This window comes from Hemiscyllium ocellatum, chromosome 39, assembly GCF_020745735.1.
Source record: "Hemiscyllium ocellatum isolate sHemOce1 chromosome 39, sHemOce1.pat.X.cur, whole genome shotgun sequence".
In the NCBI taxonomy this organism is placed as follows: domain Eukaryota; kingdom Metazoa; phylum Chordata; class Chondrichthyes; order Orectolobiformes; family Hemiscylliidae; genus Hemiscyllium; species Hemiscyllium ocellatum.
In genome coordinates, this window is record NC_083439.1 from 25,448,184 (window position 1) to 25,473,520 (window position 25,337).

At 40.2% G+C, this 25,337-nt stretch overlaps 1 protein-coding gene and 1 long non-coding RNA gene across 3 annotated transcripts in view; one reads left to right on the top strand and one right to left on the bottom strand.

The window, feature by feature from the left end:
- Positions 1 to 22,233, top strand: part of LOC132834255 (uncharacterized) — a 41,277-nt gene extending 19,044 nt beyond the window's left edge. The window contains exons 3-5 of the long non-coding RNA XR_009647154.1: positions 7,996 to 8,133; positions 15,183 to 15,525; positions 21,402 to 22,233. This is a non-coding gene — a long non-coding RNA (uncharacterized LOC132834255). The remainder of the gene's footprint in view (positions 1 to 7,995; positions 8,134 to 15,182; positions 15,526 to 21,401) is intronic.
- lysmd4 (LysM, putative peptidoglycan-binding, domain containing 4) lies at positions 261 to 25,337 on the bottom strand. 2 transcript variants are annotated; one of them, XM_060852943.1, is made up of 3 exons: positions 25,152 to 25,337; positions 4,973 to 5,259; positions 261 to 1,779 (listed from the first exon to the last, which is right to left on the bottom strand). In XM_060852943.1, the coding sequence occupies exons 2-3, from the start codon at positions 5,246 to 5,248 to the stop codon at positions 1,234 to 1,236; spliced, it is 822 nt and encodes a 273-aa protein (XP_060708926.1). In that variant the 5' UTR covers positions 5,249 to 5,259; positions 25,152 to 25,337; the 3' UTR covers positions 261 to 1,233. The 2 variants fall into 2 exon arrangements, with proteins under 2 accessions (XP_060708926.1, XP_060708927.1); XM_060852944.1 differs by lacking the exon at positions 25,152 to 25,337 and adding an exon at positions 24,910 to 25,133.

The window sequence follows — 25,337 nt, forward strand, 5'->3', positions numbered from 1 at the left end:
CAAACACTGCACCAATTTGAAAATTTTCTTTCAACAGCACGAGTTTAAACTGGCAACACATTATAGAAATGTAATATGGTATACTTGGTTGCCTCAAAATTCATATGGAAATAGTGTTTGAATCAGAGGTTTATTGCAAAAGCAATATTTATAAATGTATAATGTGCAGGTATAGGAGGAAAACTATTCACCAATTGCCTTTCAAACATTCAAAAGAAAATACATAAGAAAATTGTCAAATTAATTGTCAGAAAGTAGAATTTTCCCAAATGTCAAATTTTACTGTTTATGCTCTATTTTTACTGCCACTTTTCTTAGGTTTCAGTTCTGAACAAGAGCATGTACATTGTTCTTTCACAACAGCAGATTACTTCAACAGCACCTTTACATGGATCTCTGCAGTTCATAACCACACAATTCAAATTTAAATTTAATCAACAGAAATTTTATATGTCCTCTCCAACACAACATGACGTAAATTAAAAATCACTGGCCAGAATGACAAAATGAAGGCTCAACATGATGACAGGCAAAAACACCTTTTCTGCATGTGACTAGAATGCTGGTTCATGAAAATGCATCAACTTTCAAATACAATGTAGTTATTAATCTGAGACCACTGTGATCTAGGTCATGTCATTAGAAACATTTCAAAGAATCAAGCATTGAAAACTGTTAGTACAAACCTGGAGGGCTGCTATTATTTGGCACTGTGATCCAATGTGGAAGGTATGTGACATTAACTTAATTCTCTGCTTATTTATTAAATACTTTTATAATAAATCTCAAGTGCTAGCACAGGCATAGCTGGCACTACCTAGTGCACTTTGTTTGATCAATCCGCCGTTTACATCTGTTGAATTCAGCAGTAGCCATCAAATGCCCAGGGAAATAGACTAGAAACAATGTGACTACTAACAATTTGGTTGTAAACTCGAATAAAATCATTTTTCTTAAATGATCAGAAACTGATAAATGCCCTAAAGGGGTACTGCAAAAAGTTGCTATAAATCAGGAAATTATATGAAAATGCAAACTTCAGTTTAGGACTTACACTGGACCTTTACAAGCAATTCCAGTGTCACAGTAAAGGTCTAATAATGGAATACATTTCCCTGCACTGGTACAGGCATGCTATCTGTACCAATCTTTAACCAATGACTTAAAATGTTCCAACCAGTTACTGTGTACAGTTACCAATGATGAAGAAATTAACTTTTCAGTCCATCCCATTCAGCCATCTATAGATGGTGCAATTTTAGACTGTATTGTGGTTGATAGTGTGCCATTTGGAGCTGTTGGGTCCACAGCAGCCTCAGTCTCTTGAATTTTGAAATACACCACGTAAAATATTGGGACAATAATACCCACTAAAAGCATGATTACCACAGCATTCCACCACCGAATACCCCAGTCGGCTCCATGATGAACGTCCTTTGGAGATAATGGGGATGAATTAAATCCATTAGGTTTTTGACAATAAACCACTTCTTCTAAGCGATCTTGACATTGATCTGCAGACTGGATGACTCTCTCGATGCCCTTGTCAATTTCTTCAAAATATTCATTCAATTTATTCTCATTTGCTCCTTGGTCTGTTGCAATACAACCCTCTACAAATGTGGAGGCCCTATTATTTGCAGAAAAAGGCTGCCGTCGCTTCGCCTCTTCATGTGCTTCTGTCAATAAACTGTGCTTTTTCACAGGAATTTTTATTGTTTTTAAGGCAAAGAAGTCTTGCTCTCTAATGAGGTGGTTCACTCTTTTGAGGTCTGCAACCTAAAATGCAAGCAAACAAATGTTTCTTTTAATCCAATGAAGTATTTTTGGAAGCCTAGTTACACTTTCTCTATACAACATTAATCAATCATTGAAAGTTTTTAAGACAGTTGTTTTTTCAGCTTGAAAGCATTGCTTAGGAATGTTTTTTCAAAAATCTTATTGCCAGATAAGTAAGCCTTTCAAAGCAAAGTTTTTTTGTTTTATTCAAAGCAGAATAAAGTTAAACAGCATAAGAATCATCCAGACTAGGTACAATTTCACTCTGGGCTTTAAGAACAGATTTAATATGTGAATGCATCAATTAGCTTTGGTAAACTCAGAATCCATTGGACTATCAACAAAGTGATGAGTGAATGGAGCTTGTTGCAGAAAAGAACAGATACAGAATTATGGATGAGGTGACTGACAATGGGAGTGGGAAACTGACAAGAAAGCAATAGAAAACTCAGATGTAGAGATTACAAATGCACAGAATAGAGTTTCAACAAACATTTAAGAAATCAATAATGTTTGAAACTCTACCCATGAGATCCACTAATGTTGTCTGCAAGCTAAAATGTACCAGTTTTCACACCCAACAGCCAATGATTAAAGCGTAGGAAGTCTTTTCAAAATAGCAATCAAATTTTGATGGGGTGTCTTGCAATGTGCCTGCTAACCTGGAAGGTATGATGCAAGCCTGGTCTTAAGGCCAGATACTATGTAAGCAGGAGGAATCATACACCCAAAAAAACTGCTGCTCACAATTAAACATTAAAAAGCGCATTGGCAATTAAATGGCACACGTAAATAAAATCCATATTTAAAATTAGGATTCCCATGATCAAAGTCTAATTTTGGCAGAATCTATGCCAGAGGAAGTGGTAGAGGTTGGTACAATTACACATTTAAAAGGCATCTGGTGGGTATATGAATAGGAAGGGTTTAGAGGGATATGAGCCAAGTGCTGGCACATGGGACTAGATTGGATTAGAATACCTGGGCAGCATGGACGAGTTGGACCGAAGGGTCTGTTTCTGTGCTGTATATCTCTATGACTCTATATAACACAAAATATTTTGATTTTTGTTTAAACACTCTTTCATTAAGATGCATTTCAAAGTGTTAAGTCAATGTTGAATCTAAAAAAATTCCTACTCCTGAGGCTCATTATATATAATATATAAAAGAAAGCTTGCAGCTTCATCATTTGGGTCTAATAGTAAGTTTAGATAATCTCAGTGCAAAGGTCTGAAATATAATGTATCATCTCAGTAGGGATAAGCAAAATCCTGGCAGGCTTCCTAATAACTGTACAAGTAATCCATACACTTTAGCACCCAGAGTGCAGCCCACAGCAGGACCTCCCCTCCAAAATGAAGATGGCTTGTATAAGACAATTAAGCTTTGAGAAAACTTTACAGTAAACATGCTTAAACTATTAATGAGAAAATAACTTGCATTTGTTTAGCACGATCTCAGGATGTACAAAGTCATTTCAACCAATTAAATGTTTTGTATTTATGGCTGCAACAGAGTCAATGAACATTTCCAAGGGGACCGACTGGAGGGATATTAAAATTATATCAGTTAAGTTTAAATTATATTTTATGATAAAATGGGGAGGATATGATTTTTAATTTGATTTCACAGATATGTTTGTGCTTAATGTAGCCAACTCTGAGTAAATTTAGTTGACATCCATTCCAACCTTGGTCTTGAAGAGCTGAGGAGTTGTGTGGAAAAGAAAAGTACTATTGCCTAGTGACAAGACTCCAGTGACACTGAGAAATAGAACAGTTCAATAGTTCAGTCAGTCTATGTACAGGCATGCTAGAAGATGGAAAGAAGAAGCTAGATAGGTGAACTTAGGAAACTTGTGTCTGCTTTTAAATTTAAAGATAGTTTTGATCCAATATTTTCAACCTTTTGTCGCATCTACCATAATCTAGTTTCTTTTTTCTGTTTCGACTGTAAATCATAACAGCAGAAATTAGGCCATTCAGCCCACTGAGTCTGCTCCACCATTCAATCATGGCTGATGAGTTTCTCAACCCCATTCTCCCATAACCCTTGATTCCATTTACAATCTATCTTAAATATATTCAATGACCTTAATTTAAAAGAAATAAATGTTTATTATACATTTTACATTTTCTGTTAAAAGTACATTGATAGCCATTTGTGATTAAGCTTAGTAATTGATCTTCACGATTTAAAAAAGCGTAAGATCTAACAAACCAGATTTCATACTGAGATTTGCCGTATCCAATATTAATGTCATGATCCTAACCGACATTAAGTCTGAAGTTAGTGAAGGAATAATAATCAACAAATACATGGGAGTAGATTTGTCCGAGTAGCAGATTAGGACCTTAGTTCACTTTTACAAGATCCCTGGAAGCCTGGCCCACTTTCCCGGATCAGCATTTATTAATTTTGCACTGTGGTCACTTAGGTAGTCGCTGCTGCCAAAAGTGAGTCACCAGTGACACCAAGTGAAACTTTAGATTAGATTAGATAAGATTACTTACAGCATGGAAACAGGCCTTTCGGTCGAACAAGTCCACATCGACCCGCTGAAGCGCAACCCACCCAGACCCATTCCTGTACATTTACCCCTTCACCTAACAACACTATGGACAATTTAGCAAGGCCAATTCACCTAACCTGCACATTTTTTGATTGTGGGAGGAAACCCACGCAGACACAGGGAGAATGTGCAAACTCCACACAGAGTCGCCCGAGGTGGGAATTGAACCCAGGTCTCTAGCACTGTGAGGCAACAGTGCTAACCACTGTGCGGCAACAGTGCTAACCACTGTGCCACCAAACTCTGCAGTATTGTAACAAAGAACTTCAATGCAACAAAAGGAATTGCAACCTGAAACAAGAAAGCAGAGTTAATGTTGAATCCAGTGAGTCTGCATCAGAACCAGACTCAAACTTTAACTCTGCTTTCTTCCCAGAGATATGCCAGACCTGCTGGGTTTCACTTGCAGTTTGTTTTGTTTCAGATCTCCAGCATCTGCAACTCCTTGTTTTGTTTTAAGTAATTGCAACCTATCTGGGTAAATGTGAAGTCCTGGGGTCAGATGACAAAGGTCATTTGATCCAAGAAAAAATTATTTCCATTGTGACTGTGACCTGTAAAAGGAAGAACTTGGTTGTATATAATCAAATTTAGCATTCCTGGATTATTTATGCTTACCGAGCAACCATACTGCAATGCAAAAGTATTGAGGTTGTCACCATCAACAACCTCTCGAATAAGAAGCACTGTACTGTTGGATTTCTCCTCAGTAACACTGGACCACTGACACTCTCGACCTCTGGGCCGCAGTTCAATGTTACACTGGTCTTCATCTGATGACTCATCGGATGTTGCAACTTCACTCCCAAACAAATAAACCTGACCATCTTGTGAAGCGTGAACATCTACAGGTGCCTGGAAGGATCTTGTCTGCCCATCTCTCAGTCTCATCATACTAATGATACCTATGAGAGAAAGAAAGAATTAGTTTTATTCAGGCACAAATGTTGTAACCCAGAGGTGCAAAGGAGTTCAAATCAGGTGAAATGAGGTGAACATACTCAGTTCACTTTGACCACAATACCTAGAGGCGAGATATTCTTTGACTTTATATTTTAAATAACATGAATAACTGAATCCAAAAATTAAGGGGTTATCATGGCTTGGAAATGCTGTTTCTAATTTAACTCATTGCAGTGTAGGCAAATAAACACAGATCTTTGAGAATGGATATCCCGAAAGTGACTGTACAAAGTCTCTTTTGTCACATTTCAAAATTTATATCGTACTAGTCAGGTTATTTATTTATTTTTGGAGCACGCAAAGCCAACAAATTTGATTCAGTTGTAACATTTTGATGTTGCAGTCAACCTGGCGATCTCCTAGTTGAGCTTTGGCACATACGATGCATGCGTTAAATAAAAGCAAAATATTATTGACGCTGGAAATCTGAAACAAACTCACAATGCTAGAGGACCTCAGCAAGTCTGGCTGCATCTTTGAAGAGAGAAACAGACCTAATGTTTCACATCCAGTAGGACTCTTGAGAACTCAGCTGAAGTACTGCGTAGTTGTGGGTGTCACATTATACAAAAAGGATGTGAACCCACTGGACAGAGTGCAGAAACAATTTACAAGCATGGCTCCAGTGATATAGAACAGTAGTCATGAGTATCGATTGAAGAAGTTGGGACTATTCTCTTTTGACAGAAGGTGGCTAAGAGGAGATCTCTTGGAGGCTTTCTACATCATGATTGAGTTGGACAGAGTGGCTAGGGAGGAATGGTTCTTGCTCATAGTAGAAGCAAGAGCAAGAGCGCATAGATTTGAAGTGGCCTATAAAAGGAGGAAGTGTAATGTGAGAAAAAATACTTTTCATACAGCAAGTAGTGAGGGTATGAATGCACTGTTTGGAAGTGTGATGAAAGCAGATTCAATTGAGACATTCATGGAGGGTATTATACAACTACTTGGATTGAAGTAATAGACAATAATATGGGGAAAAAGCAAGAAATTGGACAAAGTAATGACATTCATTTGAAAAGCTGGCGCTGACATGATGAACTAAATGGCCTCCTTCTGCATTGCAAGACTTCTAAGATTCTGTGAACATAACTACTATCTGCTATGTAGTGCCATCCTTCCTTGGCCCTACTAGATGATAACGGCAATGACTATACTTAGGCAGACAGATATGGCAGCAACCCTACACACAACATAGATCGATCACATAGTCAGTTTTTGATGTTATTCTTTGAAGAAGAAATTGCTGTTTTTTGTAACTACTATCATGGAATCTTTAATATCCACTTGAACCACTGGATCAGATATCCTCAGTCAAATGTCTCATTTAGAGCACGCAGAAGCATGGATTGGGGCAGTACTATTTCAGAATTGCTTTAAATCAAGCATCATTTCCATTTATATCTAGTACACAGCAGTAGTTTCTTCCAAAGTGCAATCACCATACAGCCCAGAAAACTCTGGCTAGACAATAATGTGCAGCTTGTTTTTATTTTCACATCACTAAGGATTCATTAAATGAAGTTATTGTCTATTTAAGGATTATGAGTGCTTAGTTTAAGAACAGAACATTGCACACATTGTGCCAAGTGCACAGGCAACAGTGAATTGTGTTACAGCCTTTACTTTAGATCACTGAATATAAGTAATTTGCATATGGTTGTTTCGTATATGTTTCAGAAAACCCTGGAGGGAAGGGATGGTGTAGAGAGACTTTTTACAGTAAAGAATGATTTGAAATGTAATCTTTACTTTCGAGTTTCTGAACCGCCTGCCAGCAGTTAGCTAACAAACATCTCCACCTAAATAAATTACACAGCAACCTTCTGGAATAAACTCCACCACACCTAGATAGATAAAGCCTTACACGACACAGACAGCATTCACATCACTGAGTCAGAAGTTATGGGCTCAGTTAGACTCACACTAAGCATATAACCTTAGTGAGCATTTTCAAAGTTTGTGAGAAGATTTGTAGCTCGGGTGCTCGTTGTTGTGTGAGCATTTCCACGCTACTAAGTCCTGTTTAGCTGCTCTAGTGTTTCAGGTTGTGTGCTAATATCGCATGGCAACTCTCAAAAGAAAGGCACAAAGTTCTTCCAGTGTCATTACCAACATTCGCCTTCAACCACCACCAGATTATTTGTCTCATTTCTGTTTTGAGAGATGATGCGGAGTACGAAATATTTACTGCATTTTCCTGTCCCGGAGTCAGTAAACTCCAAAGCAATTGTACATGTCATGCTAGAAGGCCACAATATCTCTTTTCCCTCCTCGTTACACCCCTCCAAACAGGATGACTACATAAAAATTGTTGAAACAATTTTTAAAGAATGGCCATTTCTTCTGACCCCAAGATATTGATTTCAATTGAAATCATTTAATGAACTGTACTTTCAGACCTGTGTCATTTTGGCTCCAATTTATTCCTCATGAGAGACGCATTTTATTTCTTTACTTGCTTCATTACCACTTTCACCAACCTTTTGTTCTTTCTCCCTTTTGCTTGCTAAAAATCTACTGCTTTTCAAAACTCAATTTCTTAGGAGTAGTCATAAGCTTGAGAAATATTAATTCTGTTTGTTTCTCTTCAGGAACGTTGCCTAATTTGTCGAGGGTGATCCTTTTTTGGTTATTTATTTCACATTTCCAGCATCTACCTTATTTTGCTTTTGCAGATCTTTCATTCGGTGCTTTTTCACTTCCACTAGTTTCTTACTCATTGGTATTTTCTGAAATCTGTCAAGTCAATGTGAAGAATTAGGAACTCCGTTGGTATCGACATGAAACCTTGTTTGTCTTGATGCAGAAGACAGGTGAGTTTGTACTATATGAGACTTTGTTTAATGCTTTTTTAAATGACTGACTGTAAATTCCAGGTGTTTGTTAATAAAATTATTTTTTGTAACGTAGGAAGCTCAATTCAGTTTTAGCTGCGATTCAGTGATATGGCTTAATGCTTTGATGTATGGCATTCACAATTGGCTTTAATCAACTGCTAGTAATTTCTAGGATAATACCTGCAAACTTCTCAAGCTTTTGATTACAGTGCTCAGTACAAATTTGCATTGAATAGCTACCTAGTTGTGAGTAACATAAACCTCCAAACTTACAGTATGATGTTCAAAGTTAACACTACTAGGTCACTTTCATACAAATGCTAGTGGAAGGTGCTTTGGATCAATGAGGAATTCATAAATCTGGAGTCATTGCTTTGTCTGATCTCCGAACAAAGCAGCACAAGACTTCTTCAATACACAAGTCTCAATCAACCAGCTGTATGTTTTACTAAATCCTGCTTTTAGGATTTCTAATATCTGCAGTATTCTGCTTTTTACATGTAGTTTCAACCACTTGATGGTAAACCACTAAATGTAAGGAATGCACTTCCAGAGTAGGGTCGCATTAGAGTCAAAAAGAAGTAGAACATGCTATCTGCTGAACGTCCTGGATCATTTTTTAAACCTTTTTTCAATACATTGGCATATTAAAGGATGTCACTCAGCATTAGCATTTAAAACTGAACAGCCATGACAGGACTTTTGTTTGAATTCACATAGCTCAAAAGACCAAAGTAACAGGACTGAAATTCCATACAGGTTGCTTAAAGACAAACTGCAGCTGGCAACTTTAGGTCTGTACCTGCAGACTAAATGTGTCCACAAAATGCAACATGCTGTTATGCGGTTTTCTTATCTGCCGGCAATATAACACAATGCAGTTGTGGTATTCAAAATCAACATGACTTCCATGTTCTGATCCATATCCTATATTTCTTTATACATTTTGTAATGAAAATTAAATCTGTTAACTAGGGTCTATTAACACAGGTTTAAAAAAAAACATTTTTGATCTCTTAAATCACAACAAAGTAGCTTGCACTGTAGTAATGGCATCACCTGCTCTTCCTTCATTCCACCATTTCAAAGAAAATTAGCATGCAAGCTAACTTCAAACTCCCCACATAGGACAACCTTATTCTTAGCTGTCTCTATAAAGAGGTGAAAAAACAAAAAAAAACACCACAAATTTTAAGAATCAATCATTCTACCACAATCTCAAGCATGCCTCGATGACTCTCAACAGATAAAAATCTTCCGAATAAATCATGCAATCAGGACGTGTTAAAGTAGGGCGGCAAAGTGCTTAACACTGCTGCCTCACAGCGCCAGAGACCCGGTTCAATTTCCGCCTCAGGCAACTGTCTGTGTGGAGTTTCCTCCAGGTGCTCCGGTTTCCTCCCACAGTCCAAAAATGTACAGGTTAGGTGAATTGGCCATGCTAAATTGCCCGTAGTGTTAGGTGAAGGGGTAAATGTAGAGGAATGAGTCTGGGTGGGTTACTCTTCAGGGGGTTGGTGTGGACTTGTTGGGCCAAAGGGCCTGTTTCCACACTGTAAGTAATCTAAATCTAACTCTGACGGAGGGAGAAAAATCATATGAAATAAACAGATGCAACCATTTTGAGAGAATTATTTTTGTCAAGAAGCTGAAGCTCCTTCCTTCTCTCACCATCCAAACCTTCTTGTTCATCAGTTATAATGGTGTCCCGGCTGTGCACAGGTGAAAACGAAAGGACAGGTGCCCTGCTTGTAACTAGTGCTCTGCCAATGTAAAGACCATAACGTAAAAAGCAGTCAGGAGCATGTTTCCCTTGGTGCCAATTCTCTTCTTGGTATTTGGCTTCACAGTTCATTTTTGCAATTTAACAGCATGGAGTGACACTGTATACATTTCTATTAAGTAAAATAAACTCTGATAAAAAGTTGTAGACTTGGATGTGAGCATCAGATTGTAGTTTGAATTGAATTGAATTTATTGTCATGTGTACCAAGGCACAGTGAAACACTTTGTCTTGCGAGCAATACAGGCAGATCACAGAGATAAGTAGCATAGATATTTTCTGTTTTTAAAATAATATATTTTTATCAAGAAAAAATAGCTTTTTAAATATTACTACAAATACAAAACAATGAAATTCAAAACAGTACAAAACTAAACCCAAATAATAAAAAAATTCCCCAACCCACCCATTTATGAATGTATAAACATATATAGAGAAGTATAAAATTTAAAATAAACCTAAACTAGCTATTTAACTAAACAATTAAATACCTAACAACAAACAAATAAATAGTAATAACTCAGCCCAGCCAAACAAAACATACATTTACAGTTCCTCCTCCCTGGATATTGGACTCATGAAACACAATCATTACGGCTATATAAAAGCCCTTGTTAGTGTGGCAGATAAATCTGTGTCCAGGTATTTCAAAAAAAGGGTTGCCATGTCTTGTAAAAATTCTCAGTTTTGTGGCGTACCATATTTGTGAGAAAATCCAGGGGAATATGCTCCATAACAATCTTCCACCGACCCAACAGGCCTGGGGGTGTTTCTGATATCCAACCCAGCAAGATATTTTTCCTTGTACAGAATGTAAGAATATTGAAAAGTTTTTTCTTATGCGAGTCTACAAGAAATACAATGGGTAGGCCCAAAAGGAGCGAAATAGGGTCCTTCTCCACCCCTACACCTAAAATCCTCTCCATTGTACCCACCACAGCGCTCCAATATGTTTGAAGCCTGTCACAAGACCAAAGACAATGGGTAAGAGTAGCCATGCAGACCTTACACTTGGGACATGCTGAAGATACCATTGGTTTAAATTTTGACAATCGGTCTGGGGCTAAGTGGACCCTGTGGAGAACCTTCAACTGTAAAGCATGGGTCCTATTGCATATTGATATCTTCCTTGCATTCTCCCAAATATCCTCCCATACCTCTGAAGAAACTTCAACACCCAGCTCTCTTTCCCACATCTTGCAGAGTCGATCAGACTCATCTGAGGTGGCACCCTCCAATTGGTGATATAAAGAGAGTGTACTCTTAGTCCTGAGTACCCCTCTTTCTACATCAGATTTGTAGGGATCAGTCAAAAGTGTGGTTTTTTTTTAATAAAATCCCTAACTTGAAAAAAAAAGAAAAAGAGGTCTCTATTAGGTAATTCGTACTTTCGTACTAACTGATCGAAGGTCATCAGTGGCACAGTGGTTAGCAGGGCGGCACGGTGGCACAGTGGTTAGCACTGCTGCCTCACAGCGCCAGGGACCTGGGTTCAATTCCCGCCTCAGACGACTGACTGTGTGGAGTTTGCACGTTCTCCCCGTGTCTGCGTGGGTTTCCTCCGGGTGCTCCGGTTTCCTCCCACAGTCCAAAGATGTGCGGGTCAGGTGAATTGGCCATGCTAAATTGCCCGTAGTGTTAGGTAAGGGGTATATGTATGGGTGGGTTGCGCTTCAGCGGGTCGGTGTGGACTTGTTGGGCCGAAGGGCCTGTTTCCACACTGTAAGTAATCTAATTACAACTCCCTTAAATAAATCACCCATGCAAGATATACCCCTAGCTACCCAACGTTTAAATCCTGAATCTATCATACCCGGTTGAAAACCCGGCATACCCACTAAAGGTGTAAACAAAGATGTTTTGCCAATATTACCTGCTGCTCTACCGAATTGCCCTCCATGCTTTAACAGTATTGATGACAATATTTCCTAACTGTCCTCACCTTGTCCAAAAACAGCAAACCGGTAAGGGGGCACCTTGCCTGGGAGGCTTCGATATCTAGCCATATTGAAAAAGGGTCCCCACAAATCCAATCATTCACGTAGGTCAAAAGCGAGCTTAATTGGTAATTTTTAATGTCTGGAAGGTCTACTCCCCCCAATCTGTGAGGCAACTGCAGTTTGGCTAATTTAATGAGGGGCCGTTTACGGTGCCAGATAAAGGAGCTGAACCAAACGTTCAGTCTTCTGAGTGTTTGTTTATTGAAACTCAGGGGAAGCATCCGTATAGGGTATAGCAAACGAGGGAGAATATTCATCTTAATAAGCGCTATCCGACCCAACCATGAGACTGAAAGTGCCTCCCATCTTTGGAGATCTTGTTTAATTTTTTCAAATAATTGAGTAAAATTGGTTTTGAACAGGCAGTCCAGAACTGGAGTAATGAATATGGCCAAATTCACAAAACCCCCCTGTGACCACCTAAATGGGAATCTATAGTCACTCTCAAGAGCCAACCTTTTCGTAAGACCACCCATAGGCAGAGCCTCTGATTTAGCAAAATTAATCTTATACCCTGAAAAAGCGCCAAACGCTTGAATGCATTGTATCAGGCAAGGCACTGAGACTGCTGGATTTGTCAAGAAAATTAGAACATCATTTGCATACAGCGAGATCTTATTTTGACCCCACTTCTGGAGCTGATATATTGAGATCCCCACGAATGGCCTCTGCCAACGGTTCAATCACCAGCGTAAAAAGTAACGGTGAAAGGGGACAGCTCTGTCGGCTGCCCCTGGAAATATTAAAATTGCTTGATCGTACCCTGTTGTTAATGACCGCCGCGAGAGGTAATCTGTAAAGAACCTTTATCCATCTTATGAAAACTTCGCACAGACCAAACCAGTCTAGAGTATAGAAAAGGTACGGCCACTCAACTTGGTCAAATGCCTTCTCTGCATCTAAAGAAATCACCAATCCCTGTATTGACTGCTGTCGACATGCTTGAATTACATTAAGCAGCCTCCTAACATTATTGGAGGATCTGCGACCCTTTATGAAGCCCGCCTGATCCTCTTTAATAATAGAGGGTAACACAGTCTCCAGCTTTAACGCAAAAGCCTTAGAGAGGATCTTAAAGTCCACATTTAAGAGCGAGATGGGCCTATATGAAGCACAGTCTTCCGGATCCTTCCCTTTTTTAAAGATAAGTGAAATATTGGCCTCTCTCAGAAATGGTGGGAAACAATCATGACTGTATCAATCATTAAACATATTCAGCATTAGGCCTGACAGTATAATTATAAATTCCTTATAGAATTCACTGGGAAGTCCATCAGGACCGGGTGCCTTTCCACTCTGAAGGTGCCTCACAGCTTCCTGCACTTCTTGCTCTGATAATGGGGCATTGAGAAAGGACTATTGTTCGGGAGTCACGCCCAGGAGCTTCTGATCTCTAAAAAAGGATTCCATTTTGGCCTGCCCCTCCTCACAATTCTCAGACTGATATAACTTAGAGTGGAATCTCTGGAACGCCACATTAATCTTTTTAGAATCACTGGTTAGGTTCCCAGATCCTTCCCGAATCGCTGTAATGGTTTGTGTGGCACTTCTCTTTCTGGCAAGGTATGCTCAGTATTTGCCTGGCTTGTCACCATGCTCGTGTAGCCTTTGCTCTGCAAAAGCCAGCTCCTTCTTTGCCATCTGTGTGAGCACGGAATCTAGTGTAGACCACAGTGCTGTAATCCTCTGTAGTTTGACCAACGAGGGTCTGTCAAAATAGGCCTTCTCAGCTGCCTTCAACCGTGCTACAAGGAGACGTTGCTGCTCACCCTTCTGCCGCTTCCTACTGGTGGAATATGAAATAACTAACCCCCCTGGCATAAGCTTTGGCAGTTTCCCAGAGAACAGATGAGGTATCAACCGAGCCTATGTCGGTGTGTAGGAATGCCCGAAATTCCCTAGAGAAATACTCCACAAACTTGCTGTCCATTATAATAAAGGGGTCCATTCGCCAGTACCTAGAATCCACTGTAACATCCTTAATGTTAACCATGAGGTACACTGGAGCATGATCAGAGATGGCAATAATTGTACAAGATGCCATCAGATCCAGGGTTAACGCAGGGGTCAGAGAGAAAAAAAAAATCAATCCTCGTGTGACATCTATGCAGATTGAAGAAAAATGTGAAATCTCTACCTGTAGTGTGGAGACACCTCCAGACATCCACCAACCCTAATTCTCCACACAAACCCAATAACTGTTTAGTTTGTGCAGAGGGTATCAAGGGACCTTTAAGCAACCTGATTACTGTGGTGTCCATGAGGCAGTTAAAATCTCACCCTATAATAATGAGACTTTAGACTTATCAGTTTAGAAAAAGCATCTACCAAGAATTTAAGAGGATGAGCTGGGGGACAATAAACGTTTAAAATGCCATATTCTTCCCCATTTATCAAGGCTTTAAGAATTACAAACCTCTCAAATCTGTCTTTAACACATTCCAACAATTTAAGTGAGAGATTTTTCCTAACCAATATAGCCACTCCTCTACTTCTGGTATTAAATGATGAAAAATAAACTCGGTCAAAGTCATTCTGTGTAATTTCAGATGTTCCTTGTCATCCAAATGTGTCTCCTGTAACAAAACAATATCTATCTTCTCCTTTCTAAGACTCAAGAGTACCTTCTTCCTCTTAATTGATGAGTGACTTCCCTTGATATTGCACGTACACCATTTAATCAAATCATTAGCCATAACCTTTTGCAATTACATTTAAATTCCAGAGAGGAGGAACCCGAACCACAAATTGCTGAGCCTGAGTGTTGCATGGTCCACCAAATATAAAAACCACTACATTTAATAAAACATACAAAATTATTGAAAATAAAAGAACAACAAAAACCAGAAAACAAACCAACATATAAAGCGCCAATAAGTGCTGAGTAGTGGAACTCAACCCCTGCCCGGAGGGAGCAACTACCAGTCCCGAACTGCCCATAAATAGGCATCTAACTATCTCAACCACCTTCACTTCTCCCAGCTAGAGCCGCATCACAAGCACAAGCTAAAAAAGAATAAACACCCCATAGAATATCAATATGAATTAAAAAAACCATTCTTTTATTCAAAAAAAAAAGGGGAATAAATACCCCACCCATCCTTTGGTATGTCCTAACTTAGAAATTTAAAATGTACATCTTAACCACTGCCAGATATAGTTTGAACCAAATTATTATCAATAGAGGAAGAAAAAGGGGAAAAAACAAAGCTCCAACCGAATTTTCTCCATTTCTTTTACAGAATGATAAACGCATACCCAAGCAACAACATTTATACATACTACAATTGTTTAAATGAGGTTAGTTTGTCCACAAAGTCTCTTGCCTTCTCCGATGTGTCAAAGAGATGCATGGATCCATCTAAGGTGATCCGAAGGATTGCCGGATATCTCAGAGCGTACTGAATCCCAAGCTCCTTCAGTCTTCTCTTGACACCATCACACGATTTTCGTTTCTGGATCACCACCGCTGAAATGTCCTGAAAAAACATGATCTTAGACCCCTCGTAACTTACGGTAATGATGGAACCGCACCAGGAAAGGACGAGGGCGTTGACCCAGACCCAACCTCTGCGCTGTGACCCGGTAAGCCCTCTCTATCTTCAATCCTCTCATGCCAGTCTCCAACAAATTCTGCAGGAGAGAATGTTTTCTCTCCTGCCCCTGTTTCCAAGATCATCCACTTGGTCACGCAAATTACGAACCTGCATCTTCAGGGCTTGTATCTCTTCCTTGAATGAGCTGGAATCAGCTTCCACCACTGTGACCCTGTGCTCCACCTCATCCGTCCTCTTCTCCAGGTCTTCCAGCTGCTGCTCATGCTTCTGCAGTATGAGAGAAACTGGAGCCAGCTTCTCTTCAATCTGTTTCCCCAACATCTCACGAGATTTTGAGAGCTAGTCCTGGAGAGTAATCAGCTCCAAAGCTGCTGCAGGTTGAGCTGCAGGCCTGGCCTCGGATACTCCTCCTCCCTTTTTAGGCCTTTCTGGACAGCTGAAAATCCAGGTAAGTCAATTTTTAAATGTTTCTTGGGGCTCCACAATCTTTCCTACGCCCCAAGAAATCCTCATGACCTGGGTTGGGCAGGTTAAAGGACGGTCCTGCTCCTGCTGCGATGCGAAGCTTTGCTGTGTGATCTTCTCAGATCGCCGCCATTTTAGATCCCTCACATAGATATTTTCTAATCAAGCTGTTCACAGATTTACTCATAGATATACCTCCAGAACAGGTGGGACACGAACACTGGTCTTCTGGCTCAGAAGTATAAACACAACCACTACATCACAACAACCCTTAAAAAAAAGTCATATACACCGCACAGATTTATTAATTCTTTGGTTTGGCCTATTGGGACCACCAGCCCACTCAATTATACAATCACCAGGAGATAAGCAAGTTCTAACAAATGAGATGAAAGTAAACCAAACTGTGGTTTCAATAGCATTATCATATAAATACAATCATTTGGGATTATAAAAACAGTTCCACTCACAGATCCAATCTAGGATAGTTACAGTTATACAAACCACTGAAACCAGAGCCAACTTTCTCATTTTTATTTGTTTTGCTCCAAACACAAAATACAACCAGGGCAAATAGGAGTCACTGTAATGAGTAATTCATGTTTGACAATGAAGATGTTTAATTGGCATAGTTTATGGCTTAATTTCTTGTCTTTGGGCCTTCCAAAATTGCTGAGGATTGCCTACATTAATCAGCAAACGGAAAACTGCATTGCTGATCTATGTTGTTAGACTGTGAGTCCAGCCCTGCCAAGGAGGGTACTAAAACCTCTTTGTTTGGGACACTGCTACCACTTTAAATCCAACTGAATACCAATCCTTAGGCGAGGTTTGATATCTCTGGAGGCAGTAATGATGGTCATATTATTTTACCAGCCTGTCAATAGAAGATGGACAGTCTAGTATAGCACTGTAAAGGAGGGGCAGGGAAATCAGTTGTTGCATTTGGCAATTTGTAGTAGAAAGGTTACAAAGGTATTGAATTTGTGGTTTCTCATCACTTGCATCTAAAACTATAATATTTACATATCAGGAGTATGTTTCACTCTTCATGCTCTAGCCTGTCGATAAACAGTCTTCGTATGTTATCATATTGTGTGCTGTGAACACAAACCACAATTTCTGGGATTCAGCTGTTGTTATTTCTTTTGCCCCCAAGAATAATAATGTCCAGAGTAGCTAAACAGAAAATTGCTGTCTAATCTTGAGATAGCTGCACAAATTCCAAGTGATAAAGAAAATTCCACACCAAACCACTGTGCACTATGTAAATATTTATAAGGGAAAGGAAATGAAAAAAAAATTCTACATTACATAGGGTGAACTGAGTCATTCTTATTCCAAACCATAGAGTAAATAGAATGTTAAATTAGGAACATAATATGATGAATATTCAACTTTCCTCAATCATGGCTGGGTCCAAATTGTGAACGTCCGAAGGTTATTTGGAGTCCATGGGGGATGAACCTGCTGAGTAGACAGACACTGAGGAAGGAGATGAGGCTGTAATCGCAAGATTGCTTCAGAATGTGGTTGAAGAGCTACATGCAGTGGAGATAACCTGGGGATAGCAATGGAAATGTGTGGTCTCCTCTATACTGGGGAGACCAAACGCAGATTTGGGGATAGGTTTGTGGAGCATCTATGCTCTGCATGCATCAACCAACCTGACCTCCTGGTTGCCAGCCATTTCAATTCCCACTCCCATTCCCTCAGCGACATGTCCATCCGTGGCCTCCTCCACTGACAGAGTGAGCCAAACAGAAACTGGGAGGAACAACTTGATATTTCGCCTGGGAAGCTGACTGCCCAATGGTCTCAATATTGACTTTACCAGGTTCAAAGTCCAACCATCCCTAACCTTATCTCATGCCCAGCTCCACCCCTCCTCTTCGCCTCCCTGACCTGCTCTAATCTGTCCATTTTCCCATTCACCTATCTGCTCCACCTTTCCCACTAACCAATCACAATAATCCCCTACCTACATTCACCTATCATCATCCTATCTGCCTTCACTCCAGCCTCACCCCCATTCCTCTATATACTTCTGGACTGCCCCTCTCCCTAGTCTGGATGAAGGGTTTTGGCCTGAAATGTTGACTTTCCTGCTTCTTGGCTGCTGTCTGACCTGCTGTGCTTTTCCAGCTTCACATCTACTAACTCTGAACATTCAGCTGTCAGATTGAGTAAGCCCACATTAATAATTAAACTTGACAATCTGTATTTGTGTGCGCTTGCTTAGTGTGATTATTATTTAAATGTACAGCTGAGCAGAACAAGGGGCACTAGCTCCAGAGATGAATGTAAAAGTGGGTGAGTGTCATGGATGTTACTTGCAACATTGTAGTAAAACATTGCATATAGCATGAACTGCGGATGCTTCTAAAATTGAGGCAGAAGACACTTTATCCTAAATTCAGCTTGCAATCGTTGTAGACATGGATTGCTTAGGATCAAAATGAATGCAAACAGAATGATATAGGAGAGAAAGAAATCACTTTGCTTATAATTGATGTGTAGTTATTTGAATGTTACCGAATTAATTCCATTTGCCCTAGAACCCTACAATTCATTTTGCTTTAAGTACTTAATCATTTGTCCTTTTAATGTAACTGAATCTCCTTCCATCATTCTTCCAGTCAATGTGTTCTGGATTGCAACTTGGTTTGGAAAATAAGTTTCTCTGGTTCTTTTGCCAATTGCCTTAAACCTTTCTTCTGAACACCACTAGAAATGGTTTTCTTCACTTACTATATCAAGTGATTTTGAATATCTCTACCAACTCTCCTTTAACCCTCATAGCTTAAAAGGAGAATAACCCCAACTTTTCCATTCACTCCATTTAAGAGAAATAATTCACTCTTGGTGCCCTATTAGAACATGTTGCTGCACCTTCTCAAAGAAAGAAAAAGAAACTTTACAGCCCAAGATCAAGCCCTCCAAGCCTGAGTCGATCCAAATCCACTGTCTAAACCTGCCACCCAATTCCTAAGCATCTGTATCCCTCTGCCTCCCACCTACTCATACATCTGTCCAGACGTAAGTTAAATGAATCTACCGTGCCTGCCTTCACCACTTCTGCTGGCAATGCGTTCCAGGCACCTATCACCCTCTGTGTAAAGTACTTGTCGCGTGTATCCCCCTTAAACTTCCCACCTCTCACCTTGAAAGCGTGACCTCTCGTTATTGAATCCTTCATCCTGGGAAAAAGCTCATCTCTATCGACCCTGTCTATACCGTTCATGATTGTGTAGACCTCATTCAGGTCCCCCCTCTTCCCTTTTTCGCATGAAAACAATCCTAACCTACTCAACCTCCCTTCATAGCTAGCACCTTCCATACCAGGCAACATCTTCATAAGCCTTCTCTGTACCCTCTCCAAAGCGTCCACATCCTTTTGGTCATGTGGCAACCAGAACTATACAGAGTATTCTAAATGCGGCCGAACCAATGTGTTGTACAATTTTAACATGACTTGCCAGCTCTTATACTCAATACCCCGTCCGATGAAGGAAAGCATGCCCTATGCTTTCTTGACCACTATCCGCCTGTGCAGTCACCTTCATGGTACAATGGACCTGAACTCCCAGATCTCTCTGCTCATCAACTTTTCCCAAGGATCTTCTGTTTACTGTATAATTTGCTCTAGAATTAGACTTCCCAAAATGCATCACCTCACATTTGCCTGGATTGAACTCCATATGCCACTTCTCTGCCCAACTCTCCAGTCTATGTTCTCCTGTATTCTTTGGTAGTCCCCTATGCTTTCTGCTACTCCACCAATCTTTGTGTCATCTGCAAACTTGCTGATGATATCAAGTGACTTCTTGCAGATCATTTATATATATCACAAACAACAGTGGCCTCTGCACCTGTGGAACACCACTGGTCACCTTTCTCCATTTCGAGAAACTCCCTTCAACTACGACCGTCTCCTGTTGCTCAACCAGTTCTTTATCCACCTAGCTAGAACACCCTACACACTCTACTTCACTTTCTCCATTAGTTTAACATGGGGGACTTGATCAAACGCCTAACTAAAATCCATGTATATGACACCAACAGCCCTTCCTTCATCTATCAACTTGGTCACTTCCTTAAAGAACTCTATCTAGGTGGTAAGGCAAGATCTCCTCCACACAAAACCATATTGCCTATCACTGATAAGCCCGCTCTTTTCAAATATAATTAGATTTTATTCCTCAGTACCTTCTCCAGCAATTTTCCCACCACTGACATCAGGGTCAATGATCTGTAGCAATCCAGAGTAATCCTCTCCAGGATATTATTTCCAAATTAATGTTGGCCAAAACAATACACAATATTCCAGTTGAGGCCAATCCAGGATTTTTGTGAAGGACAAGCCTAAGCTCCTTACTTTTGTACTCATGCTCTCAATTAACAAAGCTAAGGATCAAATGTGCTTTTTCCAAACCACCTTTTCAGCAACAAATTGAACATCAACTTTAAAAAAAAAACACATTCATAGGATATGGATATTAATGATTAGTCTAGTCTTTACTAGTGGTGGTGAGCTGCTTTCTTGAACCACTTCAATCCATTTAATTGAGGAAAAGAGTTTTCTATAATTCCGACTGTTTAGGGATGGTCATATTGATGGCAAATGGCTTGGAAAGGAACTTGCAGGTGGCGATGCTACCAGGTAGGTGCTATCCTTGACTTCTAGACCATATTTGTCGTGGGTTTGGATGGTGTTGTCATTGTCATGGTGAATTTCAGCAGTGCATCTTGCATATGATGCACACTGCTGCGGCAGTGATGATGGTGGTAAAGGCAGTAAATGTTTGCAGATGTGGTGCTAATCAAGTGGGCTACTTTATCCTGGGAAGAATCATACTTGAGTACTGTTGGAGAGCTGCACTTAATTGCCAACCACCATTCACAACCAGATGTGGCAGGACTGCAGAGTTTAGATCTGGTCCATTATGGCATCACTTAGCCCTATCTATCACTTGTGGTTTTACATGAAAGTAGTCCTGTGTTGTAGCTTCTCCAAGTTGACACCTCATTTTCAGCTATGCCTGGCACTACTCCTGGCATGCCCTTCTCTACTCTTCATTGAGCGAGGATTGTCACCAAGGCTTATAGATAATGATTACAGTGGAGTATATGCCAGGTCATGAGATTGCAGATTGTGTTGCATGTCCAATTCTGGTGCTGCTGATGTCTGACACAACCTCATGCATGCCGAATCGGTCACATCTGTTTGAAATCAATCCCATTTAGCATGTTGACTGTGTCGCACATCTCATCGCCAGAAGAACTGCGCTGTGGTCACTCCTACGGATACTGGCATGGACAGATACATTTGTGACAGGCAAATTGATGTGGGTGAATTCAGTTTTTTTTCCCTTGTTGATTCTGTCAGCACCTATTGAATACCCAGTGTAACAGCCTGTCAACCAATGTATCTTTCAGGACTCAACCAGCTTGGGCAGTAGTGAAGCTGTCAAGCCATACTTGATCATGGACATTGAAGACTACATTCTGCCTCCTTGCCACCTATGGTGCTTCTGCGGAATGCATGAGATTTCATTAAATTTAGAGGCAATGCTGACGACTCCCTGGAGAAATCACTCCCCAATGTATTCCACTTGTAATGTTAAAAGATAAAATTGGACTGTCTCCCTGGATATTAATGTAATATTAAAAGGGTTAAACTGCACTGTCTTTCTCCAGAAGCTAAACATCCTGGAAGTGAGTGAAGACGACATTCATGCAGGAATGCAGATTAGTCCCACTTCATTTAGACAGTCATTTACTACTACAACCCTCCTGGGTATTATCAAATTCAACTCTTATTCAGCCCCTTCCATTCTGAAATACTTTCATAGCCATCCCCCAGCCAATCAGGTTCGCTTGCATGATCACCCCCGATATTGAAGCATATCACACCTACATTGTCTGGGAAAGTAGCGGAGCGAGAATCCATTCGCAGGGCCACCCCGAAGCGAGGACATATCACACCTACATTGTCTTGGGGAATCATGGAATCGGAAAATTGTCTGCATAACAATTCCTCAGGATTAGGGCATTTACATTATCTCCGAGGATGACCTCATCCTACTATTGTATCTGATGTAACGTGATTATGGGGGTCAGGGGATGGCCAGAATACTTGTAAGCGTTACCAACTGACCTGTATAAAGAGTATGAGTTTTCTTTGTTCAGGGCCTCATTTTGACTCAACTTCACACAACCAGAGCGTCAGAGGGGTCAGCTAGCTTGTACAAGCTTTAATAAACTTTAACTTTTTACAGAATGTCTGCAAATTGCATCACATATGTGTAACCTCAGCAAAAGAACCTACGCACTGTGCTGCCGCCTCTGCCGTCTGCATCTTGCAGTTTGGATAGGACACACTTGGGAGTGGTGATGTTGTTGTCTAGGCCATTGCCTGTGAGGTATAACTCGGTGAGTATGATTATGCCAGACTGTTCCTTGACTAGCCTACAAGACAGCTTTTCCATTCATGGCATTTGCCCCCAGATGTTATTAAAGAGGACTTCGCAGGGTTGTCAAGAATGATTGGAATTTGTCATTTTTGGGTGGTTAGATTGAAGCCTGGTAGTCTGTCTGGTTTCACTGCTGATTTGATACTTTTTTTTAAGCAGCCTGATACAATTATGTGGCTTGATAGGCCATTTCAGTGGATAATTAAAATCCAACCACATTGCTGTGGGTCTGGAGTTACATGGATGGTAGATCAAGTAAGGACCACTGCCTTCCTTCACTAAAGGACATTATGGAACCCATTATTGGATTTTACAACATCCAATAATTGATTCAATCATTAGATTATGAATTTTAGATTTCAAAAAGGTATATAGATTCCAGCATCTGCTGTTGCATGGATTCAACCACAGTCCTCAACATTACCTGGATATCTGGATTTCTAGTCAAGCAACCTGCCATCTTCAAAAGATCTAAGCAACAGAATTAAGGTCAATTCCAATGACATCATGGCAGATAAAGTAATAGTTTTTTCATCATTTCATGGACAGCAGGAAGCAAACACTTTATTGATAGTCTCAAACTAAAGTTATAAAACATTAACATATTGTTTCTAATAAGCGATAAGACTGTGTAAACAACTTCCACATCTTAATCTTTAAGACTCAATACATTCCCCAAACAATAGAAAGAAGCTGTCCACAATCTATCCAATCTTCCTTGCTAAATAGCATTGTTCACAAAAAGAAATCAAAACGTATGAAGATACCACAAAGATTTAAGACACATTGACACAGAGCAGATCCCACTTAGTGAAGAAGGGCTTATGACCGAAACGTCAATTCTCCTGCTCCTCGGATGCTGCCTGGCCTGCTGTGTTTTTCCAGCACCACATTTTTCAACTCCACTTAGTGAATGGCAAGGGTTGCAATCACCCAGACCCACAGTGGTTCTACTCTAGACAAGTCAAGCCCCATTTTTTGCTGGGATTTTGAGAGGCTTCAAAAAGTTGACTTAAAAGGGTACAGTAATGACAGTTTCGGTGCACCCTAGACTATGTTCCCACCAGGCTGCAGGAGTATGCAACTCTGCAGACATGTAAGCAACACACCTATCTACAATAAAAAGAAATGGCACAGATTATTTTGCTAAAGCACAGCACAGCTAAATTTTAAAAGGGATTTTAATCAATCTTGAATGCTTTTATGGAAAGTAGATGATCAGACAATACAACAGAAACACTGAGGAAACTATATCATGGCTTGAATTTTTGTTGTGCTTCTGCTGCATTTCCCCAAAAACGTAATCCCTTCAAAAGAACTTCAGTGGCCACCACATCATGAAGTTGCAAAAGGTACTACATACTCAAAGCACTTTCTTTATTTCTAATACAGTAACACCAAGACAAAACATCTCATGATATGAAGAAAACAAATAAAACTCAATAGCGTTCAAAAGGTGACAAACTACAAGAGTAACTTTTAATCAAATGAATCAATTTACTAAATAACATGACAAACGTCACATACCAATAATACTAACTTCTCTATTTACTCTTAAAGATAAAGCCTGGTCTTAGATACTGTGAATACTTGTCTCCAGTATCATTTAAAGTATTAATGTTACTTGGCATTCCTAGTCTTAGAAGTGTTGTCTCAAACAGAAACTTCCCACAAACCAATTTTTCCTTTATTATATATCTAAATAAACCTGTTGGACTATAACCTGGTGTTGTGTGACTTTTACCTTTCTCTATTTGGTTGAGTCTTACTCATTCTATTTGCTAAGAGGTCAAACAGTCAAGTTTGTCAGTCTCAGGAAGTAAGAATGCTTAGACTCAATTTATTATTGTGCTCATGATAAAACAAATTGCTTTAATAAAGCATCTCTAACTAAGTGAAGCACCCTAGAACATAATCATATAAAAAATGATACAGCCACAAGAGATCGGAGGTATCGATGACTTGACAAAAGAATGGCTTTGAAAAAGGTTTTAAAAGGGCAGGAAGTAGAGTACTCAACCGTGGGAATTCCAGAGTCTTGATCCAGAATGACACAGCTATGAATGGCAGGGTGAAAGAAGTAGAATAAATATTTGTTTGGCTGTACAGAGCCAAAACAGAAAGTTAAAGTCAAAGCTTTTCAAAAGTGGGAGCAAAAACAACTCAGGGACTTCCAAAATTGCAGAGACTTCCTCTTAGATGACATAACTGAGGTGAGAAACAATCATTACAGTGAAAATGCACAATGCCTGCCAACCTATAGTTTCCCAACATGATGCTGGAAATCTGAAATAAAGAAAAACTGAAAATGGTCTGGATTTTATGTAAATACAAAATCAGATTAGGCAACATTTATGGAGAGCAAGAGAAACAATTAAAGATTTTCATTCCTCCTCCCCATCCCCTTGCATTTTCTGTTGTTAATACCAATCTATACGATTGAAGACACCTACCACCATCCCCCTGCTTACCTTACACTCTCTGGAAGATGCACAGATTTCTTCCCCTGTCTCTTGTTTAACAACACCGTTTGTCCTGGCCACATATTCCTGTGAGGGATCTTCACCCACAGGGAGTCAGTTCACACAGGGAGAGGGAGCTGAAGTGAAAGGCCTCTCCCCCTCACCCCACAACAACACAGGGCCCGGGCCCAGCCCCAGGGGGAGGGGAGGGGAGGGAACGGGGGGGGGGGGGCGGCAGCAACAATACTCACCGCAGCCAGACCCTCCATCCAAACCCGGCCACGACGGGCCTTCAGCCCCAACAGCTTTCAGTCGAGGCCCAGTCTTCCCGGCCTTCCTGTCCCGGTTCTCCCTCCCTCCCTCACTCCAGTCGGACCCTGAGCCCCAGCACCGGGTCGCCTCTTCTTCTTATTCTTCAAACGTTGTCCCTACCTGCC

Bases quoted from the DNA above. Each gene is read 5' to 3' on its own strand.
- lysmd4 (XM_060852943.1), bottom strand. From the start codon at position 5,248: ATGATGAGACTGAGAGATGGGCAGACAAGATCCTTCCAGGCACCTGTA. The intron at 1,780-4,972 runs GTAAGCATAAAT...CTTGCATTTTAG, and splicing joins CATTGCAGTATGGTTGCTCG to GTTGCAGACCTCAAAAGAGT.